Raw genomic sequence first — 15,318 nt, forward strand, 5'->3', positions numbered from 1 at the left:
CGGTCACATTACTAAATGCTCATTAAACCCTTCTGCTCATCAGAGGCTGGAAACACTTACTGCATGATCCCTTCAGATGCTGTCTGTATAGTGCCCTCATCAGCTGATGATACATTAATATTGATTACTGATCATCATCGTAGTGAAGGAGTGCTGAGTCACCGTGAGACGGGGCGAGACAGCAGGTACGACACAGCTGGAATGCACATCAGCGGATTAAAGCTCCAGCTTAAAGTACTTTGATTTGTTCACTCACGTCATGATAAATGTATAAATATAGCTGCGAGCTGCAATTATCGGTGTTCGAGTGCTTTAAGGCCTTTAAGCACATGCATAAAAAGGTAAAATGTTTTAATTAGCAAGCCTGTAACCATCTCGATCATAGATGTAAAAGACCATTTACAGCAAATACAGGCAATTTAACATGGTTTTTAAAGCTTTTTAACCGTTATCGAGGTTGAGCCAAAAACAGAGGACTACTTCACCAAAGTTGCTTTTTAAATAATCTCCTAAATTTAATGAACGATTCGATGGACAGCGGCGGTCCTAGCGGCAAAGTTGCTCAGAATGAGGAGTTCTACCATGTGGTATGAATGTCATGGGCATGTGCGAAAAATCGCTTGATACACAACCCTTTACTCAAGTGAAAAATGCGAAGGCGCCCCCCGGTGGCCGATTTCTTCTCACAGGCCTCTGAGTCAAACAGGCCCAAGCAAGTTTCATTCCAATCGGCTTCCATTAACCTTGTCTGATAGCTGCTCAAATTTCATTGGCCGATGGCGGACATGTTTTTTGAGATACACCACTGTCCTCATAGACAATCATGACACCTTGGACAAAGACACTGCATGCCAATTGTCTAGAAAATCAGACTAACGGTGAAGCAGTTATAGCCATTTTCAAGTTTTTTTTCTTGTTATAGCGCCACCAAGTGGCCAGTTGCTGCATCCGTTTTCATGCAACCACAGAATGAGCTCTTACATAGATGTACCAAATTTGGTGAAAATATCGAATTCCATTCACGAGTTATAGCCATTTTAGTAAAAGTGGCTCCGCCCACTTCGAATGTTTTGGCGCCCCTTTGGGACCGTGAATTGAAATATCAACTTTTTTTTGGATAATTGTTGACAATCAGACTCCAGAAAATCTTACTGCACTGGTTTGTTTCTGATTGTGCCAAAAAACCTAGGACTAGTTCGCAAAAGTAGGTTTTTCAAGAAATCCAAAATACCCGAAAATTTTACCCGAATGACGAATGAATAATGTTATAGTATTAAAACATTACTAACAGGTAAAGTAAATATAATGAATCTATAAGCTCCCTCTAGAGTTCATTTCTCTAATGAACTAACATGCTGTGGACACTAAATGACTTGCCTGAGGTAAATGCAATGCTACGTGAGATATTATTCTCTTTGTTGAAACACCGGTTGAGAGATTACATGTAAACATATCTATGCATAGATTGTCTGTTCTTCTTCTGCTCTTTTTCCTGTTGTGGCGGTTAGCAAACAGTGTTGCATTACCTCACGTGCCCCCTTCTGGATTGGAGTGTGGATCACCTGTGATTGACTGTATTCGTCGTCCGACTGTATGCATCGAACCATGACGAATGCATTTACCCTTACACCCCTAGTATATATTTCTATGTTAAGTGGATTTTTTGAATAAGGTGTTTAAAATGCAACAGATTTCCCATTAAAACAGGCTTATTCCCAGACCGGGAATCAGAGTACTGTCTTAAAGTGTTGTAAAGTTACTAGAATCAGTCCAAACACTGGGAATCAATGAGCTCTACAGGAACAAATCACACTCAAATATGTCATCAGGGACTTTCTGTGAGAGCAACGAATAGATCATTTAATGCACGAAAGCGTGTAAACATCTGTGGAAACTCTGCGAGGTAAAACCGTGGTACTTCCTGACTCTGAGAGAGAGTGAACTCAGCAGCGGTCGAGCATCACCTGACGCTTGTTGAGTATTTCTGGACTGAAGTGCCTGAATCTCCACATGTAGGAGTGAGAGCTGAGTACTACAGTATTACACAACACGCTTGTGCTTTTCCTGTCATGATCGGAAGGTGAGAGTGTGTTTGCACACACAGAAAGAGAACGAGTGAGGAACAATGGCTTTTCTCTTGCCGTCTGTCCATCTCTAAGCTCATCACATGCATTATTGTCAGTCTCATTGAGTCTGCTCATAATCACATCAGCTCTGATCATCTCAGCATGTCTCATAATCAATGAGAGTCTGATGCACAGATTCAGAAGTCAAACGAGCATCTCGGTCCATGCAGATCATTCACTTACATGACACCAAATCCAAGAGCACATTAACACCTGACCGATAATTAGGACATTTTCTCCCAGTCTCAATGGAAAAAGGTGTCCCACTTTACCTGAATATCAGCACTAGGATCACTGCAGAGAAACAAGAAACCTGGACTAACATTATAAGTGGACTTGAATGTTCTAGTACCACAAATAAACTAAATCTCAACTCCAGGTCATGTCAGACAGTTAATGTGAAGCTTCAGGAAGAAAGCAGAAGCTCTCGCAGTAGATCAGGGATTGAGTCACTTCAGACATGTGATTCCTCTCAGCAGAGGAGAGCATGAACTTCTGTGGGTGGACAACGTTCAACCACATCCACACACATCCAACCAGAGCTGCTTTCCCTGGAAACACAGTTTCATAAAACACAAAGAAATTGAATGAAATCTTCAACTCACATCATGGTTAAATGGGTCTCTGATTTATTCCCAGATGTTCCAAAACAATTCCAGATTCCACTTCTAATATCAAGATGCCTAAAAGTCCGGTTACACCAAGAACAATAACTAATAACAATAACTGCAACGAGAATAATGATAACTATAGTGATGATAACTATAACAATAAGCATTGTGATAACTTTAGCATAACTATAACAATTTTTCCTACCCTGATTTTAGCCCTCTGATTTGAACGCTCTGTTTTAAGGGGCGTGTCTGCTGTGAGACTTCAGTGTAAACGCCCACTGCTGTGATTGGCTGACATGTTTGCATATGAAATAGCTCAGTATTACTCTCTCGAAAACTTTTAGAACGTTTTTACTATTACAGCTCTCAAGGTTAACTAAACATGAAAAGAGTTGCATTACTTTTAGATCTATGGCATTATATTGAGATCGTGGCATGAAAGGTTGCAGTGATGATCATTGTAGTCGATCACAGACATGTTGTTGAACGCATGAAAGCAGTGATCTCGTCATTGCAACTCAATTTCTGCACACTAATGAATGCTTTCATCATAACTAACAGTGTAAACGCGATGTAAATAAGTCTAGAGTCCAGAACTCAGTCACTGATAAACTCACTCTGTTTGACTGACAGCTCCAGCGATTGTAAAGGGAGCGTTCTTTGATATATTTTAATCACTGTTTAAATAACAGATTATTTTCATCCTACTAAGAGAAACAAGATGAAGTTGAGCGTTTAGTCACTGGTTTGATTTACTGACACACAGGCAAAGATCATCTGACTGTACATGAATCATTAATATCAGATCAGGCATTAGAATTAACACAGTTACTGACATGTTGTTGCATTACCCATATCGATGATAAAAGTCTGTTTGCACCGAAATGCGATTGATTTACCAAAGAATCCACAGTGAAATGTACCGAATACAAATAAATAAAGCTCAACTGAGACATTCACATTGTTGAAAATAAATAATCATATTCCTGCATTAGGATCCTTTGAAAGGTAATGCTATTTTAGTCCTGTATCGCTCTTCTCATCTCACTAACACACCAGTGGGCGGGGCTAATGATGCAATGATGAAGTTGATTTCTTCTGTGGAGGCGGAGTTTCACCTATCTATGAACATTCCGGAACAAATCGTTCTCTGGATCTGGTGTCAATAAAAGCTTTTATTGGACTAACAAGGAAGTTTTCAGTTCTGAAACTTACAGGATATTCTTATAGTACGATGAACTCTTATATATCAAAAGCTCAAGGAAAAGTTGATTTCTCAATTCATGACCCCTTTAATAATAACAATAACCATAGCCTTAACTACAATAACTAAAATAATAACTACTACAATAAATAACCATAATTATAGCAATAACTACAATAACTAGAGCCAAGAATTATAACTACCCAAGAATGATGACAATAACAATAGCGATAACTATATCAGCGTCCACAACATTGCACAATATCATTCTGTTTATTATAAGCGCGCTGCAGTTTTGTCGTTTTTTTGCTTTAAATGCTCGAGCTCTTTAAAGCAGGATGGATTCTGATTGGCTGTCAATGTTTTTAATCCTTCATCAGCTGGAAAAAAATTTGCTCTGAAAGTGATTAGAATGATATAATTTCTCTGCTCTGTTATCATTATTGTTGTGGTGTGGCTATTCCCTTAGAGTTATTAGAGTGATTATTAAAACTTTATTAAGAACAATAACAGTTATTGTTCTTAAACAGGCCTTAATCTAGTGTCCGAACCTTAGCTTAAGGAATCTGTACTGAGGTCCAACACACAACAGGATGTGTACAGATGACCGTGTGTGTGTGTGTTGAAGGCCTCAGAAGCTCTAGTTCAGTTGTAGGTTCACTATAAATAGTGTCCGTCTGCAGCGGTGCAGTATGAAGTCACGCCGTACCTCATTACTCAAAGCATCGGCTGGCTTTATGTAGGCTGCTGTGACGTTTAGGGGTCAAACTCTGAAGAACAACCACAAAGTTCTGCTTCTTTCCACAAGAACTCAAGAACAGAGAAGAGCATGTGAAACCAGGTCAGATCTCTCACACACACACACACATATTCTTTATCTCCTGTTAAAGCTTCTGCCGCATTAGCAGTCGATGCTTGGATGGTCTGGAATAATTCATACTGAAATCCAGGAGCGACAGGGAATGTTCACAGAGACCAATTACTAGTCAAGTTGAGCTGCTGCTCTAATCCGGTTTGACTCCCGTAATCCGCTTTTAATGTGAAGACAGTAAAATCACTGACACACACACAGAACAAAAGTTCTGAAAGATAAAACTAAACCTGTGAAGATGGACAGACTGGACTAATCTGACACAGACTGAGGCATTTCTAATCACACACATACACCCCAGTACAAACACGATCTGAGGAATCATTCAGTATGAGCTCTAGCAGGGATAGACATGAACTTTTTTGCTAACCTGCCACTGTGGTTTGTTCTTCCAAATTTACTAGCCACTCAGCATTTTCACTGGCCACAATTTTGACACTGATACAAGGGGGAAAACTGCCATAAACTGCCATTTCAATAATTAGGCTGCTGTCACTTTAAGACCTGATGCACGGATCCATTATACTGTTACACATGCGCTTTCTTTCTTAACTGTTTACGTTCACTTTAAACATAACTGACTGTGTTTACGTGAATACTCAACAAGACCGGCATTTTGACATTATTTTGTGTGTATTTGACTGTTTAAAGAATTAGTTCACTTCAGAATTAAAATTTCTTGATAATTTATTCACCCCTATGACATCCAAGATGTTCATGTCTTTCTTTTTTCAGTCTAAAAGAAGGAAAATATTCCAGGATTTTTCTCCATATAGTGGACTTCACTGGGGTTGAAGGTCCAAATGTCAGTTTCAGTCCAGCTTCAAAGAGCTCTACATGATCCCAGACGAGGAATAAGAGTCTTATCTAGAGAAACCATTGGCCATTTTCTAAAAAAAATAACAATTATATACTTTTTTAACCACAAATGCTCATCTTGCACTGCTCTGTGATGCTCCACGCATTACGTAATCATGTTGGAAAGGTCACGTGTGAAGTAGGTGGAAGTACCAATCCATGTGCAAAGACTAACGGCCTTCACAAAAAGAGGTAAAACAACGATGTCGGATGATTTTGAAGTTGGAGGAGAAAATGAGATGGAGTTTTTCGCCCTACCGCGGTACTTTCCACCTGTGATCTTTCCAACATGATTACGTCATGCGTGGCACAATGCAGAATAGTGAGCATTTGTGGTTAAAAAGTATATAATTTTTATTTTTTTTAGAAAATGGTCGATGGTTTCTCTAGATAAGACTCTTATTCCTCGTCTGGGATCATGTAGAGCTCTTTGAAGCTGCACTGAAACTGACATTTGGACCTTCAACCCGTTGAACCCCAGTGAAGTCCACTATATGGAGAAAAATCCTGGAATGTTTTCCTCAAAAACCTTCATTTCTTTTCCACTGAAGAAAGAAAGACATAAACATCTTGGATGACATGGGGGTGAGCAAATTATCAGGAAATTTTCATTCTGAAGTGAACTAATCCTGCAATAAGCAGCAAAAAAGAACTCAATTTAGTACTAAGAGGCGGCTTTATGTGCGTGCACTTCAGGTGTGAGCACAAAATCTGCAGGAATGAGTCAAATTTTGTGCAATTCCATGCCGAAATTCAAGTTCTGTAACACTAACAATATTCATCCGGAGCAAATGAAACAAGTTGGGTTTGTGTGTCGACTCGCTGTCGGAGAGATGAGAGAGAAAGAAAGAGCAGCTGGTATCTGCGGAAAATGAGTATTGAAAGCGGTTCAGATATTTCAGTATTGATGCATATTGAAATAATTATTATTTTTGACAACACTACATTGCACTTTGTTTATTATCTCAGATGCCTTTCTCAAAGACTACAATTTACTAGACTAGAATTCAACCATTGCTGAAATCCACCTGCATTTGGTGGGTTGGTGGGGGTTAATGCACAGCACTGAGTACTAGTACTAGTGATGAGGGACTAAACAAACAGAGGGCAGGAGTGCAGAGAATCTCCTCTGCTCGGCTCTTCTGGTGCACTAGAACACTCCCCACTGATCAATCAGATTACATAAGAACACTGCAGAGAGAGAGAGAGAGAGGGGCTACAGTAGTAGAATCGCAAATGAAGAGAAAATATGAGATTGAGACTTCAAACATATTGAATGCCATGATGTTTTATAACAAAATATTTCTAAGAAAAATAAAAAAAATACACATACACAAACATATGGTAGCATAAATATGAAGCAGCACAACTGTTTTCAACATTGATAATAATCAGAAATGTTTCTTGAGCTGCAAAGCATCATATTAGAATGATTTCTGAAGGATCATGTGACACTGAATGATGCTGAAAATTCAGCTTTGATCACAGGAATAAATTACACTTTACTATATATTCACATAGAAAACAGATATTTTAAATTGAAAAAATATTCATATTTTACTGTATTTTTGATCAAATAAATACAGCCTTGGTGAGCAGAAACACAAACAAAAACACTAACAAATCTTAATTATTCCAAACTTTTGTCCGAGTGTGGAATGCTCTGCAGCTGATTGGTCAACACAGACGTCTCCATCTGCATACTAAGAGCTGATTAAACTGCCACCGATCTCGAGTGATGGAGCGTTTTACAAACGAGGCCACTAACGGTGTGACCGCTCATCATTATGTCTGAGCCGCGTGAATGATGATGGACAGAGTGTTTAACAAACAGCGCCGCGGGAAAGACAAACGGCAAACGGGCGCTCGTTAATAACCACCAGAGTCACTTTCATCAATACGTCCCACATCCACGTCCATCTGAACTACACTGATCTCATGACTTCACAACGTGGAAACGGTCATCAGATAAATTACAGAGCAGAAGACATTCACAAACATTATAAAATGATAATTTATTCTTTAATACTCCAATCAAAGAGCTGGAAGATCATCACATCACTTGCCACTCCAACAGCAACTGTTCAGTGCCTGTTTTCCACTTCCTGTCCGAAAAGGTCAGCGTGAGCGCTCTGAATATCAGCACATATCATCGGGTCATTCACAGTGGAAAGGTCACAGTCAAAGGACTGTTCACTTCAAAGATAAACACACACACAGAGCGCTAGTGTAAACACACACACACACACATGGATAAAACACACCAGCACACACACAAACTGCATGTGTGTGCTACAGTATATACAGAAGACGTGGTGTGAGTAATGCATCATCTGGGTATTTAAGTGCACTTCAACTACCCATATGATGCAGTTAATTAACCAAATAAACGAAGTAAACGCTGGACACTTCATGAACTCAGTGGTCACAGCTTTAATGGTGTATCAGAAGGGCAGAGTTTTCAGACTATGATGCTGCAGGACAAAATAACCTTATAAAACTCACACACTTGATGGAAGGGTACATAGTGCATAGTGTATAAAACGTCATTTGCGACACAACTTGGATATTTGATACATATTTGCTAAAAAAAAAGAAAAAACAACTGTCGAAACTGACGAAAAACTGCTATTTTGTTCAGAATAAATGTAACAGTTCAGATCCACTACACTACAAATGTAACACTTCAGATCCATTACACTACAAATGTAACAGATCCTCACTACAACGTAACACTTCAGATCCACTACACAACAATGTAACACTTCAGATCCACTACACTACAAATGTAACAGATCCTCACCACAATGTAACACTTCAGATCCACTACACTTCAAATGTAACAGTCCTCACAACAGTGTAACACTTCAGATCCACTACACTACAAATGTAACAGATCCTCACCACAATGTAACACTTCAGATCCACTACACTACAAATGTAATGGATCCTCACTATAATGTAACACTTCAGATCCACTACACTACAAATGTAACAGATCCTCACTACATTGTAACACTTCAGATCCACTACACTTCAAATGTAACAGATCCTCACTACAATGTAACACTTCAGATCCACTACACTTCAAATGTAACAGATCCTCACTACAATGTAACACTTCAGATCCACTACACTTCAAATGTAACAGATCCTCACTACATTGTAACACTTCAGATCCACTACACTTCAAATGTAACAGATCCTCACTACAATGTAACACTTCAGATCCACTACACTTCAAATGTAACAGATTCTCACTACAATGTAACACTTCAGATCCACTACACTTCAAATGTAACAGATTCTCACTACAATGTAACACTTCAGATCCACTACACTTCAAATGTAACGGATCCTCATTACAATGTAACACTTCAGATCCACTACACTACAATGTAACTCTTCAGATCCACTACACTACAATGTAACACTTCAGATCACTACACTTCAAATGTAACAGATCCTCACTACAATGTAACACTTCAGATCCACTACACTACAATGTAACACTTCAGATCCACTACACTACAAATGTAACAGATACTCACTACAATGTAACAGTTCAGATCCACTACACTACAAATGTAACGGATCCTCACTACAATGCAACACTTCAGATCCACTAAACTTCAAATGTAACAGATCCTCAATACATTGTAACACTTCAGATCCACTACACTACAATGTAACAGATCCTCACTACAATGTAACACTTCAGATCCACTACACTTCAAATGTAACGGATCCTCACTACAATGTAACACTTCAGATCCACTACACTTCAAATGTAACGGATCCTCACTACAATGTAACACTTCAGATCCACTACACTTCAAATGTAACGGATCCTCACTACAATGTAACACTTCAGATCCACTACACTTCAAATGTAACAGATCCTCATTACAATGTAACACTTCAGATCCACTACACTACAATGTAACACTTCAGATCCACTACACTACAATGTAACACTTCAGATCCACTACACTACAAATGTAACAGATACTCACTACAATGTAACAGTTCAGATCCACTACACTTCAAATGTAACAGATCCTCATTACAATGTAACACTTCAGATCCACTACACTACAATGTAACACTTCAGATCCACTACACTACAATGTAACACTTCAGATCCACTACACTACAAATGTAACAGATACTCACTACAATGTAACAGTTCAGATCCACTACACTTCAAATGTAACATTAACACTTCAGATCCACTACACCTCAAATGTAACAGATCCTCACTACAATGTAACACTTCAGATCCACTAAACTTCAAATGTAACAGATCCTCAATACATTGTAACACTTCAGATCCACTACACTTCAAATGTAATGGATCCTCACTACAATGTAACACTTCAGATCCACTACACTACAATGTAGCCAGCAAACCAACAGATAAACTAGTTACTACAATGACAACAGGTGATCAACTAGCTGATAACCCTAAACTCCTGACTGCACACACTTACATCTGATGCTTCATGTGTGTGATCACTTGTGCTGGAAACAGAGAATGATGGGAAATGAACCGAATATACAGTCAAACTCATTATTAAAACTTCATCATGATCAATATCAGTCAGTTTCTGCATTGATTCTTTAATTGACACCTGTCACTCAGAAAATCACACTGATGATCTTTTGTATTTTTTTTTTATTTTTGATGATTGTTTTTATTTATTTAAAATAAAATATTTAATCTTTTCAGTATTTTAATTTTAATTTTTTTTATTAATTTTATTAAAATATGTAATTTTTAGTGTTTTATTTTAATTTGTTTTCATTTTAAATGTTTTTTTAATTTACTTATCTCAAAGAAAATATTACGTTTTTAATAAGTGTTTTATTTTAATTTGTATTTATTATTTATTGTATATATTTTATTTGTAATAATGTATTTATGTTAATATCATAAATAAAAAAATTAAATATTTATTTAAGTATTATTTTGGCTGTTTTCTAATTATTCATTTATTTATTTTAATTTGTCATTTTTATGATTTAATGAATTATTATCTTTTCATCCACTGATAAACCACAGTTTGGGAAACACACACACACACACACACACACACACACACACACACACACACACACACACACACACACACACACTCCATCACAACAGCACTACATCACAGTGACACCTAAGTGAGAAACTCTTCCTTTCTCTCTCTCTGTGTCTCGCTCTCTTAATTACACAGTAAATCAGACAAACCTGCAGTGACTCTATTAAACACACACACACACACACACACACACACACACACACACACACACACACAGGTCTCACAGCTCGAGACATCATCACTAGGACGAGTCCCTCCACTCATCAGTGTTCACTACATAGACACCTTCCAGACCTCGTTCACAGGGTTTAATGTTCTGTCGTCTCACTGCTGCTCTGAACCTCAGTCATGTGATCACCTGCACTGACCCTACAGCCCAATCACAGCTGAGATGATGTCATGACGTCACAGGTGACCAAAATCACAAGCATCAGCACTAAACAGCAGATTCATCATGGAGCGACCCTAAATTATCGCCATACTCATTCATTCACATGGAACTTCATATAAGTTATTACGGTATTACTGTGGTATGTGTTAGTGATGTGAAGGAAGAGGGATCTGCATATGCTGAATAGATATGGGTAGATTTACATATATGCTAATTAGATTGCTCTTATAGTGGTCGCTTTACATATACGCTATTTTGATTTCACTTACTTTTTCAATTTACATAATCAAAGGAAGTGCTTCAAAAATCAGACAATCATTAAATAAGCAAAAATGATATAATTCATTATAGAGTTAGAATGCTCTAGCAGCTCCCTGATAGAAACACTCATTACCAAAAGTCATTTTTATCACTGTAACGATACATCTCACGATATAGCAATCCGGCGAGTAAATCTGCTTTGAAGTGTCACGACTGACTTGACATGAAAAACAATATTGAAATGCATCCAAAGATGCTGCTGGCTGCCACTGGGCAAGCGTCCAATCAGAGCGGCTCAACTCCACGTGGCCGCGGCCGGTGAGGTCGTCTGTCCGTGACACGTCTGTTTGTTTTCAGGTCACAGAGAAACTCTGAGCTCGACGGGAGAGAGAGAGAGACAGACATCTCCGCACTCCTCTGCTCATTTATCTTCCCTCTCGATTATGTAACGGGAGAATCTTATCAAATATTAATGTTGTGTGGAGAGAGAGACAGGAGAGAGAAACGAGGCAGTTTGACGCTCTTGCTGCTGTTACAAAATCTCTTTCCCAGGTTACACTGCAAACTGGAGAGTCTGTAAGATTACATCACGGCGGACAGAGACATCTCATGCAAACATGTGCCTCAAAAATCGCAGAGAGAAAACTATATACTGCCGAAAGAAAATGTTTTAGGACCATTTGGAATTTCTGTATTGCAACATTAAACACATGATCCTCATTAATGCAGTCAATCCGAACACGTTACGTTTGAGTTAAAGGGATAGTTCACCCAAAAATGAAAATTATCCCATGATTTACTCACCCTCAAGCCATCCTAGGTGACTATCTTCTTTCAGACGAACATAATCAGAGTTATATTAAAAAATATCCAGGCTCTTCTGAGCATTATAATGGGAGTGAATGGGGGCCGAGATTTTGAAGCTCAAAAAAGTGCATCAATCCATCATAAAAGTAATCCATGGGGTTAATAAAGGCCTTCTGAAGCAAAGCGATGCGTTTTTTAAGAAAAATATTCATATTTATATAACTTTATAAACTATAATCGCTGGCTTCCATTAACGGCTGTACGCAAGTCTAGTTCCGGTGACCTCTGACCTGACGCATGACGTAATGATGTAAAAGTCTAAAACGAGAATTTTTAAGGAGAAATGTCGGAGGTTGTCGATATAAGTGAAGAGGAGCTTGAGTTTGTTGCCCAGCCCTATTTTCGTCATGTGTCGGGTCAGAGGTCACTCTTCCACCAGAATTCGACTCGCGTACAGCCGTTACCGGAAGCCAGTGATTGTAGTTTATAAAGTTATAGATATGGATATTTTTTCTTACAAAAACCCATCACTTTGCTTCAGAAGGTCTTTATTAAACCCCTGGAGTGGTATGGATTACTTTTATGATGGATGGATGCACTTTTTTGGGATTCCAAATCTCGGCCCCCATTCACTCCCATTATAAAGCTTGGAAGAGCCAGGATATTTTTTTTTTAATATAACTCCGATTGTTTTTTTCAGAAAAATAGTCCTAGGATGGCTTGAGAGTGAGTAAATTATGTGATAATTTACATTTTTGGGTGATCTATCCCTTTAATTTTTGCATCAAAGCAAATATTTATGAACAAATAATTCATGCAGAAATGTGACTTAAAAAATGCAACACACAACAAAAACTACAATATATAGATAGGTAGATGCAAAATAAATAAAGATAATATATATATATATATATATATATATATATATATATATATATATATATATATATATATATACATACATATACACACGCTATCATTAAAAAGTTGTTTTTAAGAAATTAATTATTTTATTAATGCATTGATGCATTAAACTGACAGTATTGAAGTGGCATGTATAATGGTGTAAGAGATACTATTTCAAATAAATGCTGTTCTTTTGAACTTTCTATTCATCAAAGAATCCTGAAAAATAAAATGTGTCACAGTTTCCACACTAATATGAAGCTGATAATAATCATAAATGTTTCTTGAGTAGCAAATGATTTCTGAAGGATCATGTGACACTGAAGACTGGAGTAATGATGCTGAAAATTCAGCTTTGATCACAGGAATAAATTACACTTTACTATATATTCACATAGAAAACAGCTGATTTCCATTAGAATAATATTTCACAATTTTTGCTGTATTTTTGATCAAATAAACACAGTCTTGGTGAGCGGAAGAGATGTAAACAATGTTCAAAAACACTGAAAAATCTTACCGACCCCAAAGTTTTGAATGGTAGTGTATGTATATGTATATATATACAATGCAAATAAAATGTAATGATACTAAACCAGGTTTCATTTCTTTGTTCATTAATTCTTTCTTTTGATTTTGAGTTATCGAGGTGAATATGAGCCAGACAGGCTTCCTGAGATTGGCTTCTCCTCAGATGCAGTTACTGATGCACCTTCATCATCATCATCATCATATGCACCACATGCCGTTACAGCGGTCCGAGTGCGTGGAGCCCCGTGTGACCTGCGCTGCATTGAGCTGTTGAAGGCGGTGGAGGAATCAATGCCATTTTCAACATGTAATGATTTTCTGCTGGTGTGTTTACTGAAGGCGATGAACACACTTCTGTCTGTCTCTGTGGGGCTGGAACAACAACTAACAGATCGAATCCGGCCACAGAACCGATGCAAGAGGTTCTAGACGAACAGAACCAAAGTCTGACGCCGCACAACATCTGCACTGACGACACTCAGGAATGCAAAGAAGCCACAGGCGATGTTATTACTGATGCATTCATATCAAACCAACACAATAATCATGATGACTAGGACAGACTTGATCAGTGCAGATGCTTTCAATGACTAAACTTCACATTGGTTACATCCTGAAATAATGTGGCACACAAGCACCTGCTCAGCATCTACAATCAATACAATCCGCATCCGATCAATCATTCACTCAGTGTTATTGTGCATCTATTTGCTGTATCATCTGTGACTGTTAATGCAGCACATTTCCCACACTGATCAATACAGATCTATTGATACGCACTGTGCTGAATTAATCCATCATCGTTTGAATAATCTGCAGTGTTTATGCCGCATGACATCACAGTAAACAGAGTGTGTGTCTGCAGTGGAGCTGAACACGGACTTCATCAGGACTGCAGCTGACATACGCACTGCATAAGCGCTCATAAGGCGCGCGCTGTTTCCTCACACCCACGTTCAACAGATCCGGACGGATGCCGGTGACTCCCGCAGCATCAGCACCACTGCGGCGCGCGCGCGCGCACCCACACACACACTCACATACACACACGCACACGAGCCCAGCGCGTGTACTCACGGTCCGTAAGAACTGGATCTCATCTTCGGCTTCGCCGTCCGTCATGGTTCGGCGCGGGTTCGGAGCCTCTCGCTGGACAGATGAAGCTCTCAGGCGGCGACGGCGGCGGCTCTGATGCGGGTGTAACGGGTGTCTCCTGCCGCGCTCTCATTGGGCGGCTGACATACTCAGAGGGCGGGGTTATGCAGATGAGCGTGCGGCAGCAGCAGGGCGCCCTCTGCTGATGAACACCGGACACCGCACACAAGACCCTGTGAATTCAAAACATTTTGAGGTAGGAATGCACACTAATAATATGTCCATGATTATTAAACGACAGAACTGAGTTCATCCCTATGGAAGCTTATTTCTGCCACATATTAAGGAAAACAAAATCAAGCTTTGGAAAATCTTTAATTATGACCCAAGTCATAATTATGACATAAAAGTCGAAATTATGACATAATTTCGACTTTTTTAATGTCATAATTATTACATAATTAAATTATGACATAAAGATTATTACATACCGAGTCATACTTATGACAAAAGGTTGAAATTATGACACACTAAGACATAATTTCGAATTTTTTAGTGTCA

At 38.6% G+C, this 15,318-nt stretch overlaps 1 protein-coding gene across 1 annotated transcript in view; it reads right to left on the reverse strand.

Annotated features, from left to right (window-relative positions):
* ryr2a (ryanodine receptor 2a (cardiac)) overlaps positions 1-14,875 on the reverse strand; it is a 129,300-nt gene extending 114,425 nt beyond the window's left edge. Inside the window, 1 exon segment of the mRNA XM_048170330.1 lies at positions 14,740-14,875. Within this exon segment, the coding sequence (XP_048026287.1) occupies positions 14,740-14,784 (45 nt within the window). The 5' untranslated portion in view covers positions 14,785-14,875.
* Positions 14,876-15,318: the final 443 nt, after the last annotated feature.

This window comes from Megalobrama amblycephala, linkage group LG20, assembly GCF_018812025.1.
Source record: "Megalobrama amblycephala isolate DHTTF-2021 linkage group LG20, ASM1881202v1, whole genome shotgun sequence".
In the NCBI taxonomy this organism is placed as follows: domain Eukaryota; kingdom Metazoa; phylum Chordata; class Actinopteri; order Cypriniformes; family Xenocyprididae; genus Megalobrama; species Megalobrama amblycephala.